The sequence below is a fragment of the Arabidopsis lyrata genome, assembly GCF_000004255.2.
Source record: "Arabidopsis lyrata subsp. lyrata unplaced genomic scaffold ARALYscaffold_1, whole genome shotgun sequence".
NCBI classification, from domain to species: domain Eukaryota; kingdom Viridiplantae; phylum Streptophyta; class Magnoliopsida; order Brassicales; family Brassicaceae; genus Arabidopsis; species Arabidopsis lyrata.
In genome coordinates this window covers 8,836,978-8,859,876 of record NW_003302555.1, presented here as the reverse complement: position 1 = coordinate 8,859,876, position 22,899 = coordinate 8,836,978, and the positions used below count along the sequence as shown (strand labels likewise).

At 36.3% G+C, this 22,899-nt stretch overlaps 4 protein-coding genes and 1 pseudogene across 4 annotated transcripts; 2 read left to right on the top strand and 3 right to left on the bottom strand.

Moving 5' to 3' along the window:
* Positions 1 to 6,542: 6,542 nt before the first annotated feature.
* Positions 6,543 to 6,987, bottom strand: LOC9326461. Its single transcript, XM_021014237.1, has 2 exons — positions 6,856 to 6,987; positions 6,543 to 6,757 (listed from the first exon to the last, which is right to left on the bottom strand). Exons 1-2 carry the CDS (start codon positions 6,985 to 6,987, stop codon positions 6,620 to 6,622), a joined length of 270 nt encoding a protein of 89 aa, XP_020869896.1. The 3' UTR covers positions 6,543 to 6,619.
* A 1,952-nt stretch (positions 6,988 to 8,939) lies between these two features.
* On the bottom strand, positions 8,940 to 10,493 carry LOC110224666 (putative F-box/kelch-repeat protein At1g20940). The gene is made up of 2 exons (XM_021011172.1): positions 9,261 to 10,493; positions 8,940 to 9,174 (listed from the first exon to the last, which is right to left on the bottom strand). The coding sequence occupies exons 1-2, from the start codon at positions 10,400 to 10,402 to the stop codon at positions 9,090 to 9,092; spliced, it is 1,227 nt and encodes a 408-aa protein (XP_020866831.1). The 5' UTR covers positions 10,403 to 10,493; the 3' UTR covers positions 8,940 to 9,089.
* Positions 10,494 to 12,922: 2,429 nt separating this feature from the next.
* Positions 12,923 to 14,530, bottom strand: LOC9329188. The gene is made up of 5 exons (XM_021014434.1): positions 14,210 to 14,530; positions 13,917 to 14,103; positions 13,608 to 13,832; positions 13,321 to 13,479; positions 12,923 to 13,241 (listed from the first exon to the last, which is right to left on the bottom strand). The coding sequence occupies exons 1-5, from the start codon at positions 14,290 to 14,292 to the stop codon at positions 13,104 to 13,106; spliced, it is 792 nt and encodes a 263-aa protein (XP_020870093.1). The 5' UTR covers positions 14,293 to 14,530; the 3' UTR covers positions 12,923 to 13,103.
* Positions 14,531 to 15,832: 1,302 nt separating this feature from the next.
* Positions 15,833 to 19,790, top strand: LOC9329187 (bromodomain-containing protein 9). The gene is made up of 9 exons (XM_021013605.1): positions 15,833 to 16,360; positions 16,924 to 16,960; positions 17,113 to 17,191; positions 17,303 to 17,348; positions 17,436 to 17,534; positions 17,859 to 17,927; positions 18,001 to 18,349; positions 18,433 to 18,581; positions 18,658 to 19,790. Exons 1-9 carry the CDS (start codon positions 15,929 to 15,931, stop codon positions 19,327 to 19,329), a joined length of 1,932 nt encoding a protein of 643 aa, XP_020869264.1. The 5' UTR covers positions 15,833 to 15,928; the 3' UTR covers positions 19,330 to 19,790.
* A 749-nt stretch (positions 19,791 to 20,539) lies between these two features.
* Positions 20,540 to 21,820, top strand: LOC9326460 (annotated as a pseudogene).
* The last annotated feature ends 1,079 nt before the right edge of the window (positions 21,821 to 22,899 follow it).

Genomic DNA, 22,899 nt, shown 5'->3' with positions numbered 1-22,899 from the left:
TATTATCTTCTCAAGTTTTGATCCTTGGCCTTTGGTTATGTGTTTTCTCTTGTGCTTCTTCTCAGCGTGAGAATTCAGCGGCAAGCGATATGACTCATTGCCCTTATTTTGGTCCCTAAATAATTAATTTAAAATCATAGCAGTAATTACGGATATATTTATTCTCATTAATATATCAATCTCCTCGAGAATCCGGTTCGGTTTGCTGCGTCGGTCATCCGGTTTGATTTGGATTTATTAGTTTTCTAGGGTTTGTGGTTTTAAAATGCGAATTCGATTTGGGAGAAATTGTTCGATATATATGAGCTCCTGCATCGCCGCCTTGATTATGGAAAACATTTTGATATTTCAATCGTCCATGGATCTTTTCTTGCTTCGCTTTGTAGTCTTAGATTTTCACTTATATCCATTGCTCAATAAAATTAAGGTTTTTTGATGTTTGTGTAGTGTTACTGCTTGAATTGATTACATCTTTTTTGAGTTAGGATTAGAACTTATGGTGCAAAGAGGGAGAGAGAGAGCAAATGATGGGATACACTTGATCTCTGAACTTCACAGGTAAGTTTGCTTGTTGATAACTACTGGTCTGCTGATGCTCTCTCTCACACACTCTGCACCTGATTGAGGTTTTTGTTGCTGAGATTGATGATGTGAGACGTTGCTGTGATTTAAGTGTTGAAGAATTTGATGTGTAGTTTAAACATGAGGACAGAACAACTCGTATAATTAGAGTAATGATTGATTTTATTTTATATCAAGTTTATCATAATGCATTGGAACATGATATTTAGAAAATGCATCAAATATGTTTGAATGAAAGCGAAACTTAAATCCTATCCACCTCCCCCGCCAAGATAAGGAAATGACGGGATCTGGAAGTCCTTTTGAAGATTGTTTGACTAGTCATCTTTGTGAAGTTTATTTGACTGGTTCAAGGAATCAGTTAGTAAGAGACGAGCAAGTGAGTACGATGATTCAGAATAATATATTTTTGCTTGTTGTTGATACGAATATTTTTGTTTGTTTCATTATTTACAGATGATGTTGTTAAATAGAGAGGACAAATTTAACTTAAAAATATATATATATATATATATATATATATATATATATGTAATGATCAATGCAAGGAAAATCTCACCAATTTTATTTATTAAATTTTGATGGATTTGATTTATCAGATGACCCAAAAAAATGATGGATTTTGGAAGATAATTTAAATTTATAGATAATAAATTATCTTAATGAAATCATGAAGATATAGAAATACTATATATTTATAGTTTTTTTAAGATTGTCAAATGACCAATTAGTTATTAATTTCAACAAATAATGATAGATTTTTCTTAATTTCTAGATATATCTATATGTAAACTTTTAAAAATATTTAATGAATAACATTGGATTAAAGTTAATGGAAAAATTATTTTTTAAATATTTAATGAATAACATTCTATGAAAGTTGATTAATATTCACAATAATGTTGCATTAATGGAAAGATTATTTTTTCAAAAGAAATTTTAATAAAGTTTCTACAAATTCTTTGTTGGAATAAGTCTATGGTGAAATTTCGTAAATTAAGATTAGATACGTTAGCATGTTTGCTATATAAAAAGAAAAGAGTCATTACAAAAAAATGCGATGTGGTCGATGTGGTCCAAGTGCTTTTGACGATCGACAAAGTAACTTAATTAAACTGGTTTTGACGAATGCGTGAAGTTACTCGATTGAGAAATATATGAATACAAGGTGAAAGTAAAGTGGAAGAGAGAGTAAGAAAAGTTAAAGCAAAACCCATCCATTGGACTGAATTAATAGATTGAAGAAGATACAAACGAAATTTAAGTCATCGTCATAAGAAGGTTTAGAAAAACCAACCATTTATTTATTAGTTTTTAAGAGTATTAACCTCAGGAAAATAGGTTTCCCTGATTCGACAAATTTTTATTTATAATAGCGTAAACTAGATAACTTATGATAAATAATAATAATGATAGGAGGTTTGTATTAGTCATCAACATCACGGTTCACTTGTCGAATTGTCTAAAGCGGTCGTCCCAGTTACCAGCAGACTTCAAACGCTTCTCATAGAGGTGTGCGTGTGGTCTATTGGCTTTCACATCCAGTCCCACTGTGTGTTTTGTACGCGGCACCACCACATTGCCCTAAATAAATTCAAAAAATTAACAGAAAAGTAAAGTGGGATTAGAGAGAGAGAGCCAGAGAGGAGCCCGGAAATATCAATATGCATGCAGGTGAGTTGCTTACAGAAGAATCAAACATGTTGATGAAAACTGGAGGGTCCATCATCACATCCTCAACAATTTTCTCAATTGACACTTCTGTTTTTTCAAAGTCAGCAATATTAATCTTCGCAATAATCGAATTTCTCATAATTGTATCCTGCATATATATAAGACCAAAGTTAGGGTTTCATTTTTTCAAAAAAGATTTGCAACACACGCTTCTACTATATTTACCTGGTGAGAGCTGGAATCAAATCCGTTTACAGAAGAAATGGTATGAACACCATGAGCAACATCAATTATACGGAGGCTTCCCTCATCTCCAGGCATTTTCGAGACATAAACCATTGATCCAGAACCTATGTCTGCTAACACTAGGTGCAACTTCAACCCAAAGGATTTAGCTTCCGTTTGGTCCAAGAAATGGGCAAACCCACGTGGAGTCATTGTGGACTGCATAACCAAAGCAAATCTCGTGAGATCTTAATAATTTTAACAGAGAAATAAACTTTTATAATGACATTAATGTATTAGAAACACACTAATTATACCTTGAAGAAACTAGGAATCACGGTAGTGCTGTGTTTTAAATTATCGCTGTCCAAAAGAAAAGCAAATCGGCCTTGTTTATAACCTAACCATGAACCGCCCCACATCTCATCGCTACATTGCAATGTAGAACCCTCCACATCCGCAGCCTCTCCTTCCCTTTTGATCAAATTAATCAAGGATGCATATTAGTATTGACGTATAAATTAAATCCAAAAGATTTGAATAAGTTAAGACTTGCAAATGATCCCAGTTGTCTCTGTTCACGAGGAGCAAGAATTCGTTTCCTCTCCATTCTACTGCCGCTGTCCCCATTCTTCTCTCGTCCGGTTTGTTTAAATTCTTTCACTATTGGAATCTGTTTCTGATCTTGTTGTGATTTGTATTGTGACCCCCTTCTCTCTCTTTTTATAGCCGAGAGATGATTCACTGTTCTCTGCTTTTTCCTTTACTTACAATTTCTTCCAACGCGTTTAAGAGCTTCTTTATCCATTTTTGGGTTTCGCTTTTTCTGTTTTCTGTCGCTGTCATACTCTCTCCTCCATCGTGTAACCACCATGAGCCGTGTCTATGTTATACAATTTACTTTTACAGATTCATGTATGTAAAACGAAATTAGTAGCTTCTAGTAGATCAATGTGCTATACTAAGTAAAATGGAAGACGTAGAGTTTCAACATTTCTAAATTGTTCCACGTTTGCTCTAGCTTTTTGCTAATTGAGTGATGGAAGAGAAGTCATGTGTATGTGGAACCATTTAGAAAATACTTTTACTAATCCGAGTAAAATTGAAATGAAGACGTTAAAGAAAACACGATGGAGATGATGAGGTCCACATATTTTGTTTGCTATCGAATGAATCACTTGTGGTCTTGTAGTCGATTCTCTGCTCTGTTTTTCCTTTACTACTTCAACTACTTCACGCGCTTAAGAGATTAATTATCTTATTTTAGTATGGCTTTTGCTGTTTTATGTCATCATCATGCTCTACTAAGAATCTCGTCGATTGAGTACCGAGGAGGCATGTGTATGTGATACAAATTATTTTTGACAAAGATATATAGAAAAAAAAGGTGGTTTCTAGAGCACAATGTGCTATAGTAAGTACAATGAAGAAACAGAGTTTCATTCAATATTTTCCAAATTGATCCACTTTTGCTCTAGCTTATTGACTAAGGAGAGTCATGAGTAAGATACATTGTTTCAACATTTCTCAAATTTTTCCACTTTTGCTCTACAGCTTTTTTCTGATGGCGTAAGGAGGACTCATGTCTATGTGGGAACCATTTAGAATTATTCTTTTACTATAGTAAGAAAATACAACAAGTGGTTTCTAGTAGCACACAAGTTTAAAACTCAAATCCAACCACTCTTTGGTCTTAGCTTAGCTTTGGTAGTCCGATTCTAGTGGCTCTAGTGCTGATTGCGTATAGCGTATGTGGAACCATTTACAAAAGATACTTTTACTAATCAGAGTAAAATTGAAATGAAGACGTTAAGAATGATTTCTTTTACTATATTAAGAAAATACAATGAGTGGTTTACTAGTAGCACACAAGCAGAGCCGGCGCAGTAAATATAGGGGCCACAAGCCCAATTAATGTTTGGGCTGAATTATTATGTGAACAAAGCAAAAAAATCAAAAAATGTAAAAACTGTCTTTATGAAGGATCGAACTCAGGATACCAGATAGTATCTTTTAACACTTAAACCACTAGACTAACGAGACATTTTACAAATTTGGGGCCGATTAAGACATTTATATTATGGGGTCACAGGCACATGCTTCATTGGCTTGTGCAAAGAGCCGGCTCTGCACACAAGTTTAAGACTCAAATCCAACTATTCTTTGGTCTTAGCTTAGCTTTGGTAGTCCGATTCTATTGGCTCTAGTAGCACACCAGTTAGAAAATACTTTTAACTAATCTGAGTAAAATTGAAATGGAGATGATGAGGTGATTGATAGCTAGGGGGACTTCTGTGGTTATGTGATTGATTTTGTATGTTGAGGGTGTTTTCAAATCGATTTTAGTTGGGCCTTATTTGGGCTATGCTTCAATATTTTACATGAGATTTATTTCCCAAGCTTCGATATTTACTCTTGTTTTTTTTAAGGTACGTATAGTTGGGCCTTTATTTGGGGTAATACTTATTTTTTCAGTAAACGAGAGGTTCTATAGTATTCTTTTAACTCAAAAATAATTAAGAGTTTGAGTGGGCTTGCTAAACTGGACCCAAAAAAGAAAGGCCAGGCCATTTTTGTTCTTTTATCATATAACAAGAGAGAGAAGGAATTGAACGTGTTTGTGAGGGAGATTCATCCGGTTCGGTTTAATATCTCCCCGAGAATCCGGTTCGATTTGGATTTGTAATTTGGCTAGGGTTTCTGGTTTGGGGATGTGAGGATCAATTGCATCGCCGCCATAAATAAGGAAAACAATTGATCTTTCAATCGTCGATGAATCTTCTTCTCGCATTGTTTTCTAGTCTTTAGTCGATTTTGTTTATGTGCAGTGTAGTGTTATCGCCTGAATTGATTACAGTCTATTTTTGAGTGTTAGGATTAGAACTTAATTATGGTGCAAAGAGAGATGGGAGAGAGAGCAAATGATGGGATACACTTGATCTCTGAACTTCACAGGTAAGTTTGCTTGTTGATAACTTCTGGTCTGCTGATGCTCTCTCTCTCTCTCTCTCTCTCACACACTCTCTTCACAGGATTGAGATTTTTGTTCATGAGATTGATGATGTGAGACGTTGCTGTGTCTAAGTGTATAAGACTCTGATGTGTAGTTTTAAGTATAGAAGCAACTAGTCTTTAACTAGAGGAATGATTGATTCTGATGTTCATTGGAACATGATCTTTAGAAAATGCATCAAATATGTTTTTTGATGAAATGCCTGAGAGAAGAAACTGATATCCACCATTGTTGAAGTAGATGCCACTTTATTTTAAATGTCAAAGTCTGTGGATTTTGAAGCATTTGTGAAGTCTCTTTGACTGATTCAAGGAATCAGGTAGGTAGTCAGAGAGGAACAAGTGAGTGCGATGATTCGGAGCCTAAAGCACCAAATTAGTGTCATTTGGGAAATGGAAGCATCAAGCTGTCTTCTTGATCATTGAACTGACTTGGCAAGAACAGTGAGACGACACTGTCATATGTTTAGTTTTGAGGTTTGATCACTGAATTTGTACAATTATAGAACTTGATATTCTTCTCCTTTTGCTAAGCTTCGAATCAAACCTATATTTCCATATTCATTCTTAGTTTTTGGTCGCTTAGCCTCTTTAACACCAGTTTCTCGATGAGTTATCTCTGCATTTCATTCAAATTTCAAATGTTTTTTTAATCTACCCTTGTAATAGACATCAATGGTTCGACAAGTTGTATGATAAACCCCGTGTTTGTTGATTTGGTTTGACTATTCTTCTGCGTCATTGCTGCTATTGTAAGAGATTCTGCTTGGGTTTATACTACATTGTCTTATACCATTGATTTTAATTTTTAGACTAAATACTTCAACAATGAGATTACTATTAGATCAGCATAAAGAAACGACCATTCTCCTTTAATTCAGTTTGTTTCTGTATTACCTAATCACTCAAATTAAGCGTTGCGTTAAGAAGTTGCTCCATTGAGAAATACTTGAATACAAGGTGAAAATAAAGTGGTAGAGAAAAAGTAAGAAAGTATAGTAAAACCAACCATTTATTTATTAATTTTAAGGATTCGACAATATATGATTTATATAACAGGAGGGTCAACTAGATATTTAACTTATTAATAATAATAGGGAGATTTGTAATTATCTAGTCATCAGCATCACACGTACGGGTCACTTATCGCACCTAGCCCTACCCATTTACCATCATCATTCAAATGCCTCTCATAGAACCGCGCTTTTGGTCTGTTGGCTTTTATGTCCATTCCGAATGTACGTACTGTTCGATACTTCTTGCCCTAAATAGAAAGAAAAGAGAAAGTAAAGTGGAATGAGAGGATTGAGCCAGAAAACATCAATGCATGCAGGTGTGAGCTGAGTGATTTAATTTTCTTACAGGAATATCCAAAGTAACGAGAAAAAATGGAGGCTCCCTCATAAGATCCTCAACAATTTTCTGAATTGGCGGCAGTTCTGCATGTCCAGCAATCATAGCATTAAAGTTTTCTCTCAGACAATTATCCTGCATATAAGACCAAAAAGAGGGTTTGATTTTTCAGAAAATATTTGCCTTGAATAGATTACCCCTAACAAATTTTTTTCTAGTATAATACCTTTAGAGAGTTGGAATCAAATCCGGTTTCAGAAATGGTATGAACACCATGAGCAACATCATCTACATGGAGTCTTTTTTCATGTATAGACCTTTTCCAGACATAAACCATTGATCCTGTATTTATGTCTGCTACAAGTAGTTTCAACCCAGGCCCAAAGGCTTCAACTTCCTCTTGGGGAAAGTCCTCTACAAATCGACGTGGAGTCTTTGCGCACTGCATAACCAAAGCAAATCCGATCCGGCCTTGAGATCCAAATAATTTAACAAAAATAAACTTTTAACTATAACATTTATTTATGTATTAGAAATACACTAATTATATATACCTCGAAGAAACTGGGCAGCAGGTCAAGGTGAATAAAATGCTGATGGCTATTGGAAAGATAAAAAACTCGTCCTTCTTTATAACCAAACCATACGTTGCCCCAATTCTCTTGCGTACCTCTTAAACCATTAGCTTCCGACCAAACCATAGGGTCGGGTGTGCTGTTAATCACACAGAAATTTAGATAAAGTACAATTTTGATGCACAAACTAAACCCAAAAGGTCAAATAAATTAGACTTGCCTAGGTTCATAGCCTCCTGTGTTCACGAGGAGCACGAATGCGTCACCGCTCCATTGAAACACCACTGTGTCTGTGTCTGTGTCCATTCTTCTCTAGTCGGATTCGTTTAATTTTTTTCACTATTGGAATCTGTTTCTGATCTTGTTGTGACTTGTGAGTTGTGATCCCCTCTCTCTATTTATAGCCAAGAGATGATTCAACTATGCTCTTCTTTTTCTTTTACTTGTCAACTTCTTCCAACGTAAGTTCCACGAAAGCGTTTAAGAGCTTCTTTATCCATTTTTGGATATAGCTTTTGCTGTTTTCTGTCACCATCATACATACTCTCTCTTCCATTCACTAACCACCAGGAGCCGTGTCTATGTGATGCAATTTACTTTTACAGATTCATGTATGTTATGAAAAACCACGAAAAAAGTGGCTTCTAGTAGCATAAACTTGCTATACTAAGTAATATGGAAGACACATTGTTTCAACACTTCTCCAATTGTTCCACTTTTGTTCTATAGCTTTTTTCGGATTGAGTAAGGAGAACTCACTTGTCTATGTGGAAACCATTCAGAATTATTTTTACTATACTAAGAAAATACAACAAGTGGTTTACTAGTAGCACACAAGTTTAAAACTCAAATCCAACTACTCTTTGGTCTTAGCTTAGCTTTGGGGTAGTCCGATTCTATTGGCTCTAGCTAGTGCTGATTGAGTAAGGAGGATTCATTTGTATGTGGAACCACTTCGAAAATACTTTTACTAATCTGAGTAAAATTGAAACCAAGACGTTAAACAAAACACGTTGGAGATGAAGATGATGAGGTGGCAGTTTGTTGGTCGTGTGTTTTATTTTAATTTATTTAGGCATATATAGCCATTATTATTCGGTAACATTATAAGATCAAAATGTCACAATGCTAACGCATGACTTGAGATTCCAACATTTTAGTCATAACTCAAAGGACACACGGGACACATTTGTCCAAATCACTCATCTGGCTCACTAGTCCGGTACGGACCTGCTTTGCTTTGTAGTCTTTAGATGTTCAATTATATCCATTGTTCAATTAAATTAAGGTTTTTTGATGTTTGTGTAGTGTTATTGCTTGAATTGATTACAGTCTTTTTCTGAGTTAGGATTAGAACTTATGGTCCCAAAGAGATGGGAGAGAGAGCAGGTGATGGGATACACTTGATCTCTGAACTTCATAGGTAAGTTTTCTTGTTGATAACTTCTGGTATGCTGTGTCTAAGTGTATAAGAATCTGATGTGTAGTTTGAACATGAGGACAGAACAACTCGTATAATTAGAGGAATGATTGATTTTATTATATATCAAGTTAATCATAATGCACTGGAACATGATATTTAGAAAATGCATCAAATATGTTTGAATGAATTGCCTATGAGAAACTTAAATCCACCTCCTCCGCCATTGTTGTAGATTACACTACATTTTAAAATTGATAGCAACGGAAATGACCGGATCTGTAAGTCCCTGTGAAGAAGCTTGGATTCGTCCTTTTTGTGAGGTCTCTTTGACTGGTTTAAGGAATCAGGTAGTGAGTGAGTGCGATGATTAATAATAATATATTGTCTCAAAATAATCAAACAATGTGATAGTTTACCTTGTTGGATCAATGACTTCCAAAAGTGTAGTTAGATAGGAGATGTGTTGGTCATCAGAAGCTACAATCACCTTTGTCTGCTCATCCTCCTCAATAGAGAAATAGGAGGGCGTAAACATATAGAAGTCTTCGGACCAACATTCGACTCCCCCCAAAACTCGCCAACTGTCAGCTTCCACATTATTCTCCAACACCACTAGACACTTGCCGTCATATGCAACTACGTTCCAATATTTAAACCTTGTTTTCTCCATTGATACATTCTTGATCTGCCTTTCGAGTGCCCACTTGTGATTCCCAAGCAGTGTGTAGATTGAGATTTCTTTTATCGTCCCTGATATCAAGGTCATGGGGTTGATCTTATCTTTTGCTGCGAAAAGCACCTTCGTGTCCGGTGTTGGATGGAAGCTACAAGGAATCAGTCGTGCTTGCTCTGTCTCGGGATTGAATGCTATGAGGCTCCAGTCGTTTCTCAACCAGTGAAGATTGCCGTCTACGTAAACAGGTTTTATCCGCGTCTTGAGACCACTTTTGGAGCTAGTCGTTAGGGTCGTTTTCGATAACCTCCAAGAATCTCCGTCGCTGATTTCGAATCTGTACTTCGTTTCCATCTCAAGTATGCAGACGATCTTGAATCTCTTGGTGGTTTGAGATGGATCTACCACGAAACCAACGCACATCGCTCTCTCTGTACGACGAACAAGGGGACCATCGGGGTCATAAGGATCATACTTTTCGACACAACCAACTATGTGAGGCAGAAGCTTTGAACCAGAGTGATTCAGGATTCGAAACTTCTTTGTCAAGGGATTTGCGACGAAGAGATGACCAATGTATATTAGGAGAAGGCCGGAGCATGAGCCAAAAATGTAACATCGGTCGTTGATGAACCCTGCTATGTATTCTAGTGCCACAGAATCAGATGAAGAGACCAAAGGCTGGCAGCCGACGAGAGATCTGTCAGAGGTCGAAAGGTTAATCAAATTGGATCTGACCCATAAAGGGTATTGAGGTCCAAATCTTGGGTCAGTTAAATACGATTTGATAGATTTGTTTGTACATCGCATCATCGCCATGGATTTGGGTTCTAATCTGAAGAGAATCTCGTCGAGAAGATGCAAAGGTAAATCATTCATGATCATAGTTGAATCAAAGCAAGATTTTTTAGCTTGTTGATTCGATTATTTTTGTTTGTCAATTCCAGTTATTACTAAGGAAGTTATAAATAGAGAACAAAATATAATTTAATGATCATTTCAAGAGACAATCTCACCATTATAAGAAAATCAAAATTACCATGTTTTAATTAAATTTTGATGGATTTTAAAAGATGATTTAAAACTCTAGATAGTCTTTGATGAAATCATGAAGATATTATATAGTTATTGATTTCAACAAAAGGTCAAAAATATACATCCAATAATAATTACAATTTCTTAAATTCTAAATTTATTTCTTTTTACAATTTTGAAAATTAATTTTTAAATAAGAATGGATTAAAGTTCTCTATCAAAGTTGATTTAATATTCACAAAATCGGATAACACTCCCAAAATCTCCAAGATATATATGAATATGACACGTCATGCATTGGTTTTGTTACAAACTTAGTTTGTTTTTTTTTTTTTTTTGAATGAAAGTTAGAACTTAAAAACTTAGTTTACGGAAAAACTCTCTAGATATTCCCCCATCAAACATGTCTTCTTGAAAAAAAAAACATATGAATATTGCATTAATGGAAATATTGTTCAAAATCTAAAAATTCGATGTGGTCCAAGTGCTTTTGACGACAAAGTATTTGACGTATGCGTGAGAAGTTGCTCGATTGAGAAATACATGAATACAAAGGTCAAGGTGAAATTAAAGTGGAAGAGAACAAATTAAAACAACTCGGCCTTCTTTATGACCAAACCATACCACGCCACACCTCTTACAGCTTAAACCATCAGCGTCCGACCAAGCCAACGGTTCGCGTGTGCTGTTAATCACATAGAAAAATTAGATAAAATAATGATTTTGATGCATAAACTAAACCCAAAAGGTCGAATAAATTAGACTTGCCCACGTTCATTGCCGTCTGTCTTCATGAGGAGCACCAATCCGTCACCGCAATATAGAAACGTCACTGTGTCTATGTCCATTCTTCACTAGTCGGATTAGTTTAAAGTTTTTCACTATTGGAATCTGTTTCTGATCTTGTTGTGATTTGTATTGTGACTCCCTCTTTGTATTTATAGCCGAGAGATGATTCACTGTGCTATGCTTTTTCCTTTACTTGTCAACTTCTTCCAACGTAAGTTCCACGAACGCGCTTAAGAGCTTCTTTATCCATTTTTGGATATAGTTTTTGCTGTTTTCTGTCACTATCATACATACTCTCTCCTCCATTCACTAACCACTAGGAACCGTGCCTATGTTATACAGTTTACTTTTACAGATTCATATATGTAAAACGAATAAAGTGGTTTCTAGTAACACAATGTGCTATAATAAGTAAAATTGAAGATGCAGAGTTTCAACATTTTCTTGACTGTTCCACTTTCGAGCAGATTGAGTAAGGAGGACTCATGTGTATGTGGAGACCATTTAGAATTATTTTTTACTATACTAAGAATATACAAGAAGTAGTTTCTTGTATAGCACACAAGTTTTAGAGCTTCTGTATCCAATTTTGGATATAGTTTTTGCTGTTTTCTGTCACCATCATACTCTCTCCTCCATCGAGTAACCACCAGAAGTCTTGTCTATGTAATGAAGTTTACTTTTACAGATTCATGTATGTAAAACGAATAAAGTGGCTTCTAGTTTCACAATTTGCTATACTAAGTAAAATGGAAGATGCAGATTTAGTAAGGAGGACTAATGTGTATGTGGAACACTTTAGAAATATTTGTACTATACTAAAAATATACAAAAGTGGTTTCTAGTGGCACACAAGTTTAAGACTCAGATCCACCTATTATTTGATCTTAGCATTTGTAATCCTAGACTAGTAGCTATGTGATCTGTTTTAATTTTCTCGTATAATGATCATTTATGTGTGCATGTGGAATCATTAAGACTTATTACCCAAAAAAATAAGAGAAAAGAGATTTCTTGTGACACAAGTTGAAGATTTGCATAATATTCATACTAAAAACTTGATCACTTTCGACATGGAGATGTGAAATGAAGAACAAGGACAAGTCTGCTTAATTTCTCTAGGAGTTTTGCTTTTTCTTGATTTCAATGTTATGATAAATGTTAGTGCGTCTGGTTTTTCTTAATTTCTATATGTTCTTGTCTTTTCTAAACTCATACGTTCTTGTTTTTTTCTTGATTGATACCCATAAATGTTCTTGCTTTTCTTGATTTCAATGTTTTTGTTCATTTCTTAATTACGTTTCTACAAGTTCACAAGTACTAGCTAGAGTCTAGAGTCACTATAAAAAATAGTGATGTGGTACTGTCAACGCTTTGGAGAAAGTACTAGCTAGAGTCTTGACGAATTGCTTGAAATTGCTTAATCAGGATTTCCAAAAAGAATATAAGTTAGCCCAATTGTCTGCATTCACTCTGCAAAGTGCAAACTATGGCTTGGTGTTTATCACCGAAATTGAGAAATACATATATTAAGTTGGAAAATAGCTCAAGAATTTTATAGATGGAAAATATAAAGTCAACTTTAAGAAAATCCACTATTTATTAATTTATATCAAGCATAATGTTCATAGACTAGAAACCAAGGAAATAAGTTTCCCTGAATCTTAACAAGGTTAATTAAAAAGATGTATTTACAGCATCAACAAGATTATTTACTACTATAATATAATATTCGGATGCTGCCCAAAGCTTCTTTGTAACTCTACTGGATGTTGAAAGCGAAGTGGTTCTTGGTCCATGCACCATTCTCCTCCATGTACCTCTCAAAGAGCATCACTTCCTTGGTGCGTTTCACAACCAATGCTGTCGTACTTGTTGTTCCAAAGCGTTGGCTTCCAAGCTGAATAGAAATGGGAAAAAAGGAGATTTATTAAGGGATATATAGTGAGGATCATAACAACAGTAGATCAATATCTTACATTTCCAGAAGGATGATCATCTCTAGTTTGGAGAAACACCGCGTCTCTTCCTCCTGCAGCATCATACATAAACCTTCCAGCAATCCCCTCCATCTGTGATTTTTCAATGTTTCCCAAATCAACAATCATCTGGCTAAAAAGGCCTCTCAGGCGTGAATCCTGAATGATACCAAAAAATAAGCAAACAGAGGATTTGGTTTTAGACATAAAAAAGAAACTATACGAAACATTTGCAAAATGGTTGTAACAACTCTACTCTATTACAAGACACTTGTAGATAAAATTACCCTGGAAGATTCTGTGGAATCGAGGCCCTGGTAAGAAGAAAGTGTATGCACACCAAACGGAACGGTCTCTATTATGACATCCGACTTAGTATCCAAGGGTTTCAGGATATGAACCATTGAACTCGAAGTCATGTCTGCAACGATAAGACTATAGACATGCCTTTCATTACTCTGCTTTTCATGCAGTCTCAGTTCGTTGGCAAACTGGTCTGGACTCATATTGCCCTGTAATCAAAAGCAATCCCGTGATCAAAGAGATCGAAAAGAGTTTGGATATAAATGAAGAGAAGAAAAGCAAACAAACCAAACCTCCAAGAAATGAACGGGATACAACTCCGAGCCGCTGTTTGCCTTAACGCGGTCTAACAACAACGATGTATTCACGAGAAAAGCGACTCGGCCTCGTTTAGTGATACCAAACCACGTTCCGTTGTTAGCTTTGCACCGACCACTCAAAATCTGGCCGTTTCGACTCCAAGATGCCCCACTTATGACCCTATTAATCACTCACAGAAAGAAAAAAAGAATCAAAAAAGGTATTCAACAACAATGTCTGATGCACAAAATTAAAACCAAAAATGTAGAATGAATATTAAACTTGCCTGTTTTCCCAATTGTCTCTGTTCATCAGCAGCGTGAGTTGGTTGTTGTTTCCCTCTGTCCAGTTGAATGCTACGATCCCCATTTTTGCTTTTGAAAGAATATTATAAGTTTTTTGCTATTTGATCTCTTGCTCTGTGTTGTTCTGTAGTAGTGATTTGTGTTGTGACCCTCTCTCTGTTTTTATAGCCGAGAGATGAGTCTCTCTGCTCTACTTTTTCCTTTGCTTCTTCTTCTTCTTCTCCCAACTGCCCCACGCGCTTAAGAAATTCTTTATCCATTTTAGGTATAGCTTTTGCTGTTTTTCTGTCACCATCATACTCTCTCCTTCATTTAGTAACCACCAGAAGCCGTGTCTATGTGATCCAATTCACTTTTACAGATTCATGTATGTAAAACCACAAAAGTGGCTTCTAGTAGCTCAATGTGCCATACTAAGTACAATGGAAGACACATTGTTTCAACATTTCTCAAATTGTTCCACTTTTTGCTTATTGAGTAAGGAGTAAGGAGGACTAATGTCTATGTGGGAACCATTTAGAATTAATTTTTACTATACTAAGAAAATAAAAGAAGTGGTTTCTGGTAGCACACAAGTTTAAAACTCAAATCCAACTATTCTTTGGTCTTAATTTGCTTTGGTAGTCCGAATCTAGTGGCTCTAGCTAGTGCTGATTGAGTAAGGAGATGTCATTTGTATGTGGAACCACTTAGAAAATACTTTTAATCTGAGTAAAATTGAAATGAAGACGTTACTTGAGAAAACACAAAGGAGATGATGAGGTGGCAGCTATGGCCATTTTTGATGGTTGTATGATTGATTTTATATATGTTCAAATCGGTTTTAGTCATGCTCGATTTTTTTAGTGATGATTATATAGTGTTTGCTTAGTTGGTGCTTTATTTGGATTATGCTAATGTCATACTAAAATGTCTTTACCATATTGTTAGTACAAAAAAATGAAATCAGAAACATTCATGATTTTTTTTTCCCTCCCATAGAGGAAAGACCAGAGATGATGTTACCAAGACCCATAATCAAATAGATAATAAATCGACCAGAATGGTCCCCAGGAGAAGTAACAAAGCAGTAACTCAATTTATTAACCTGAGGCATGAAAAGAAACAGGGAAGCCAATTCATCAGCTCTCAAAATAAAAAGAAAAGACTCATTTTACAGAATTGTGATTTACCTTGGTTAAAGAAGCTCCCAAGGCCTTTCGAATGGCTTCCTTGTTGAAGTAGTCTCCAAAAGACCAATTTCTAAGCATTTTAAAGAAGGTGTGATGATGGTCAGTATCTTTGCTCACATCATGGAGATCATCATGTTCTCCACCAGCACGAATACACGTTCTCAGTGTTACATGCGTGATTTAGCTTGTTGAGCTCGGAATTTGGCCACTCGATGATCTTCGATTCTCCAGACATGACTACGACGACTGCCTTGAAGACCAAACAATATCAACGAACGCAACTCATATTTGGGCCTATAACGGCCCATTAAATTATTAGCCCAAACTTGTCCAGTAATCATAAGAAAAAGCACGAATTTCTCAGCACGTGCGAGTTCACAATCACACACATTAGAGTTTTTTTTTCCTAAAAAAACGTAAGAAAACACAAAACCAAAACGCCTGTTTAGGAGGAGAAACAGAGAGAGAGAGAGAGATAGAGAGAGAAAGAGGAGAGAGAAAGGGGAAATAGAGAGAGAGAGAGAGAAAATGGGTGAGGTAGCTGATACAATGACGAAGAAGAAGAAGAAAGGAAGGCCATCTCTATTAGACCTTCAAAAACGAGCTATCAAACAACAACAATTACAACAGCAACAACAACACAAGAACCATCAAGAAGACGATGACCACAACCACAACAATAGATCCGGCTCCAAAAACCCTAATTCTCTCAATCACAATCCAAACTCCGCCTCCCGATCCAAACGCCGGAACCCTAATTCAAACGGTGTATCTTCCGATTCCCCTTGGATCAAAGACGAAGCCGCTGAGGAAGACGATGACGAGCGGCGAGAGAAGAAACATAAGCTTTTACATGGATTGAACTCTCACTCTCATCGACATTCTCCTAATTCTCAATCCGGTGGTTCCGATCTGAATCTTGACAGACGCAAGATCGACGGCGGCGGATCTGATTATACGGTAGAAATTCAATTCCTTTTTCGGATATCGAATTCGTTTTCCCCAAATTGAAATTAGGTTTTAAATAATTTCGCGCGTTTGTTGAGTTCTTCTTCTTCTTCGTCTCTGCTTGAATTATAGTGAGTGGGAATGAGTTTGACTGAGTCATTTTTTCCCCCTTGGATTTTAATTGGTGGGAATCAGAATTCATAATTCTGCTTTTTCTCTGTAAATTAAATTTTCCCTTTTTCGTCTTCGGCTTAAGAAAATTCTCTCGCTTGTGTGTTTATCCGATTTTATTCTCTCGCTTTATTATATAATATTGATTTTTCCTGGTGATTAAAAGTGTTAGTTTACCTCTGAATTAAAGATGCCTCTCTCTGCACTGAAAACTGAAACCATCATGTCTGAAAACAAGTAGTTTCAGTTTGTCTTTTCCTCACTTACTATCTATCAGTTCCTTGCGTGAACGTGAAACATAAACACATGTGTACTTTGTTTTCTCTGTGAGTTTACGAAAGCTTTACCTTTTTAATGGACATACTTTGGAGTTGATGATCTGTTGGTTAATACTACTCTTGCAGGGAGAAAAGGCTTCGAAAGCGACAGACATTCTTCAAGGTTTATATATATATATATATATTAATTCTCTTTTTTAATTTTAATTCTTGAAAAAGGCAAATAAACTGATAAATTTCGTACGAGGATAAAAGCGTAGGGGAATTTTCTGCGGGGATTAAATTAAAAGGAATTTTTGGATTACATGTGGACAGGGTCTCCCGTGGAGTCTGGCCCCACTACATCTTTGCCAGACAAAAAGTTGTTAGTCTTCATCCTCGATAGACTTCAAAAGTATGTTCATTTCCTTCTTCTCTGTCATTCTCTCGTTTCTTGTATCTTTGGTTCAAGCAACTACTGGGTTTTGGTTTTTCTGATCGTTTGTTGTTTTATAAACACTTGAAGGAAGGATACTTATGGCGTTTACTCAGATCCAGTTGATCCTGAGGAGGTGAGAATGTCTTTCTTGTTGATGTTAAGCTCGTTAATATTACGAGATTCTGTTTGTCTTATCTGTGTTTCGGTATGTTGTTTGCAGCTTCCTGATTATCATGAGATTATTACGAATCCAATGGATTTTAGCACATTGCGGAAGAAATTAGACTCTGGAGCATATGCCACTTTAGAACAATTTGAGGTATGTCTTTGTACTCCTCTTTTTGGATCAAGTCCTCTCCTTGATGGTTTTCATGCGTTCGATAGCTACAGAAAGTTTTGTTTCTTAGCATCTTCATTTTGAAACTTCGTTAGGACTTCTTATGGAGAACCATTGCTTGATGATGTTTATTTGTGTGCATTTTCTTTCAGTTATGAGATTTTAAGGCTTTACCACTGCTAAGTGTTAACTAATGAAGATACATGTAGTGTAGGGTGTATGTTATTTGTGAGGAGATTGGTGTAGGAACAACCTTTCTTTTCCCCTCTCTGATATATAAAGCTTCTCGCCCTGTTCTTTTTGCAGAGAGATGTGTTTTTAATATGTACAAATGCAATGGAATACAATTCAGCAGACACTGTATATTATCGACAGGTATGTCCTTATTCTTCTTTCTTTTGATATTTCATTCCAGGATTCTGAAAATAGTGTGTAATTTGGTTTACAGGCACGGGCTATACAAGAATTGGCGAAAAAGGACTTTGAGAATTTAAGGCAAGACAGTGATGATGAAGAACCACAAAGCCAACAACAACAACAGCAGCAGCCAAAAGTTGCCAGAAGAGGCCGTCCGCCAAAGAAACAGCCTGAACCATCTTCGATTGACCGTACTGCTTCTGAAATTTCAGCTGATGCTCTCATTCCTGGAGATAGCTCTAATAAGTTTTCTGGTGCTTACAATTTAAGAAAGGCTCCTCCTTCATACAAATTCCGTCAAGCAGAATCATCAGTTAGAATCAATCATAACAGCGAAACCCAAAGTGGTTGGTCGGTAGACTGGGAGAACGAATTTCCATGTACAATAATCTCTGCCTCTGCTCTACCTTCTTTCATACTTTCTTTTTTTGCCTATATGAACCATCTTCTTGTTTCTCTGTAGCTTCGGTTGTGAAGGCGGTTAACAAGTATGGGATGAAACATTTCAATGTGGACGATAACAGACGCGATACCTACAACCACCTCTCGACTTCTACCCAGGAACCGTCGGTTTTGACAACGCTTGAAGACGAGTTAAAACAGTTAATTCCAGTACGTATTTACCAGCTCTAATATTTCCTTTGTATAGAGAAACAAGAGTCTGACCATTGTTATCCTTATTCATCAGGTTGGGCTGAACATGGAGTACGGTTACGCGAAGAGTCTAGCACGATATGCTGCAAATATCGGTCCTGTTGCCTGGAAAATTGCATCGAGGAGAATCGAGACTGTATTGCCCTCTGGAATCAAATTTGGTCAAGGTTGGGTTGGAGAGAACCCAGCAGGACCTGAAGAGGATGATTCTCAGAAACAAAACTTATTAATGTCGTCCGGAAAACAAAAGTGTTCTAATGACTTAGCGTCTGATGATCATTCGAACAGAATCCTGTCTCCAACCGCTTCAGTCTCGAGCGCTTTCATAGGAAACAGACATTCTTCTTCTCAACCCATCGAAGAGACCGCACCACCACCTGCGAATCCAGAAATTGATCACCCATCATCCTCCTCTCACCAGGCAGGGCCGCTAATCAAAACAGAGAGCAGCAACGGCCTTATCCGCGGATTCAGCCATAATGCAAATCAGATGCTCGGAATTGCGAGACAGCAACAACCAAAGGTAAGCAACGAGGCCACACCGGGCTCGCAACAACAAGGGTCATTGTTTCCTTACACCAAACAGGAATTCCACCGATTTCCACCGGACCTAAACGCTAGGCTAGTCTCACCAAACTCCCCGGGCTCTAATCAGCAGACTGGTTCGTCCTCGTCGCAGCATCCGGATCTGGCATTACAGCTCTGAAGATGAGTATGGATATTTGAAAGAAGAAGAAGAAGAAGAAGAAGAGGCATTTTCCATTGGCTATCTCAGCCATAGATTTTCTGGAATGAAATCTTGTGGAAAGTCATGGCTTATTTGTTGTGACATGAAAATATATGGGACAAGTCTCTCTCTCTATTGTACAGATTGTTGCGACTTCCATAATTTTTTTAGGGGTAAAAAGAGAAAACAAGAAGAAAAAGAAAAAACCACAGGAGTCACGCAGGCTGTAGAATATATAATTTTTTCTTTCCCAGAATTTTTCAGATATATTTTCGTTATGTTCTTCTAACCTTGGCCATAAAAAAGGAAGATAAACAAAGTAATGTTAGATTTGTGTCCTTGGCATTTGACCTTTTGTAAGAGTTGTAAGTTTCTTTCTTGGAAGACTTTGCCGGCTTCGATTTTCAAGCTCCTCGGTAATGAGAACTCTGATTGTTTTTTTTTTTAATCTTAATCAGTCATGTGCTTAATCAGAAAACATAGTACTCCTAGTGTATGTTTGACCATCAAATTCTAAATTACATTAAAGGTGTTCGATCGTATGCCTTCGTCAATGGTGTCTTAATTTGACATTTTGTCAAGAGAGGGGCTCACGGCATCACGGGATTTACGTGAACGTCTCTGTTTGGTGGGTCTCGACGTCTCGTGATATTTATTTTCCTCTCTAACCATTGGTTTATCTCTTCACCAATGATACTGATATGAGTCATATCGTAAAAAAAAAAACCGTTTTATGTAGTTGAAGCAAACGATCTTGGATTTCGATTTTACACGTATGTATATAACTTTTAACGGTTTATAATAGATTTGCTCTGTTTCCTATTTAAAAAGGGTAATAATAATATATACTACTAGTTTTACTTTTTTGTTGAATACACAGTTATAATTAAGGAAGACATGCAAAATGATGTAAATGTTCTTATTATAAAATGATATTTACAGAATTGAAACAGATTATAAGTAGCCCTATGATGAGAACTTGCGTGCCAAGCAAGTCGCTAGAAACAGCAGAGTTCTCCGTTCCCGGCGAAGGTAGCAGAGAAGATCACCAACGAAGTCGTTTTCAATAGCCAGCTTTTTTTATCTTTCGCAATCTAGACTTATATATAGGCCCTTATATGTTATCTTTGTTTTATCTGAAAAGCCCTAGGGTTTTGTTATATTATCGTTTATAAAGAATCAAAGACTAGGGTTTATCTGACGAAAAGAAAAAACAGAGACTTTAGGGACAGCTATGAAAACACGGCGCAATACACGATCTTGTTCGAATTCAAGGAAAAGAGGAGAGCAAAACTCCGAAACGATCCTCCCGTTCGATCTCGTTATCGAGATACTCGCGAGATTGCCGGCGAAGTCTATAGCGAGATTTCATTGCTTATCGAAGCTATGTGCTTCCACGCTTGGCAATCCATATTTCACCGAATCTTTCTTCACCATATCTTCGTCACGCCCGAAGCTATTGTTCGCCTTCCCAAGAGACGGCGAAACGTTCTTCTTCTCATCACCAAAGCCTCATGATTTCTTCTCCTTTAGCAGTCAATTTTCATATGAGCTTCCCTATTAATCGTCCCTGTGATATTTGTCGTCCTGTTTGTGGCTTCGTATATGGTTTCAACAGTCATAGGACATAAAAGGGAAGAACAATTTCTGTGCCACTGATATGTATCCCTAGCACAGGGCAATCATGTGAAAACGAATAGAACTATAATACAAGCTATTTTGGGTATGATCCGATCGACAAAGAGTTCAAAGTATTATGTATGACCCGGTCAATTTTAGGAGTCTTTGGGGAGCATCAAGTTCTGACATTAGGAACTGGAAAGAAACCGTCATGGAGGAAGATCAAATGTGGCATGGCACATTCTCCTGTTCCTGTGGATTATGAAGCTAATTATCGTTATCCCCGGCCTTTATATGATGGGATATGCATCAATGGTGTTTTGTATTACTTAGCCCAAGTTTGTGATGACTTAGACGGCCGGGTCCCCTGATATAGTTTGCTTTGATATTAAGTCTGAGAAGTTTAATTAGTTATGTAAAGAAAGCTCATGGCATGAAACTTAACTCAGGAGGTAAGCTTCAACCAACTCTTGTAAACTACAAGGGTAAAATAGCTAAACTCCAGCCAAACATTGGTCCTGGCTTAATACGATATACTTGAATTCAACTATGGGTTTTAGAAGATGCCGAGAAACATCAATGGTCGAGTTATATCTACGTTTTGCCTCCTCCTTTGAAGAATATAATCGAAGAGGCAAAGTTACGATTTGTTGGAATGAGTGACACGGGTGATATTGTATTGTCGCCATACAATATATCTGACTCTTTCTACCTTCTCTACTACAATCCCGAGAGGAACACTATCACTAGAGTTGAAATCCAAGGAATGGAAGCCTTTAAGCCTCATAAAGCTTACGCCTTTCTAGACTACTATGCAGAGAACGTTGTAAAGCTTAAGCCAAGATCGTAACGTAGTCCTTTTATTATTGAATTAAGATCCTAAAGTATATATCTTTGATCAAGAACTTGTGATTATAAGAACACCTTTTCTTATTACTTTTGAAACTAACTCAAAACAAAAGTACACAAATCTCTCAATCCCTAAACTCTCTCATATGACATACCACATCTTTGGTAGCTCATATTTATACACACAAAACATAAAACCTAATCATTAAACCGACTTGTTTAAACCGACTTAGAGAGCTTAGGTAATATCTTGTTTTTAGATAACTCCTAAAAACCTTTTATCTTTTATCTCAAGTTAACTACTAACTCTAGTTAACTTCTTTGATCATAAGCTTCTTAACTCAAGCTTACTTCAACAATCACCCCCTTAAGCTTGAGAACTTCTTGTGATACGTCTTGAACTCCTACGAGATCCCTCATTTCTTTAAACTTGATTCTCCCTAAGGCTTTAGTCAAGATGTCAGCCTTTTGTATATCCCCTGGAACATGATCCATTGGGAATTTTGGCTTTGATGAGTTCTATGTTAGTCATCATCCGTATGTTAAACAAAAAACACTACAATAGAGCCAAGGAATTTTAGTTGAGGAGATTGTGGATGGATTAATTAAAATCATACGAAACTGTAAAGGTAGAATCTAGATTCCAAACGAAACCATCACATATTTCTAAACCCACAAGAAAGACAAAATGCATCATATCGTTTTTGAAAACATGGACATATAAAACGATATTTTTTCAAACAAAAACTAAAAGAAATAATAACGGTTTTGAATGGTTGCATATTAAAATAATACTAGTTGTAGTTATAGATTTTTTTTTAAATAGCAATGGAAACTAAAAGTAATATTTAATGGCAACACATTAGCCATTAAATATTAGTAGCAGTAAATTCACAATAAAGTTATTAACGCCATGCAAAAATATGGAGGACACATAAGAACGCTCATAATAATTTTCTCATTGGTTAAAAATCTTAATTCCATTAACATGCTTTAAATTGTAGGTCAACAAAAATGTCATAAATACGAGAAAAAAACAAAAAAAAACAGCTCGATGATTAAAAAAAAAAAAAAAAAAAA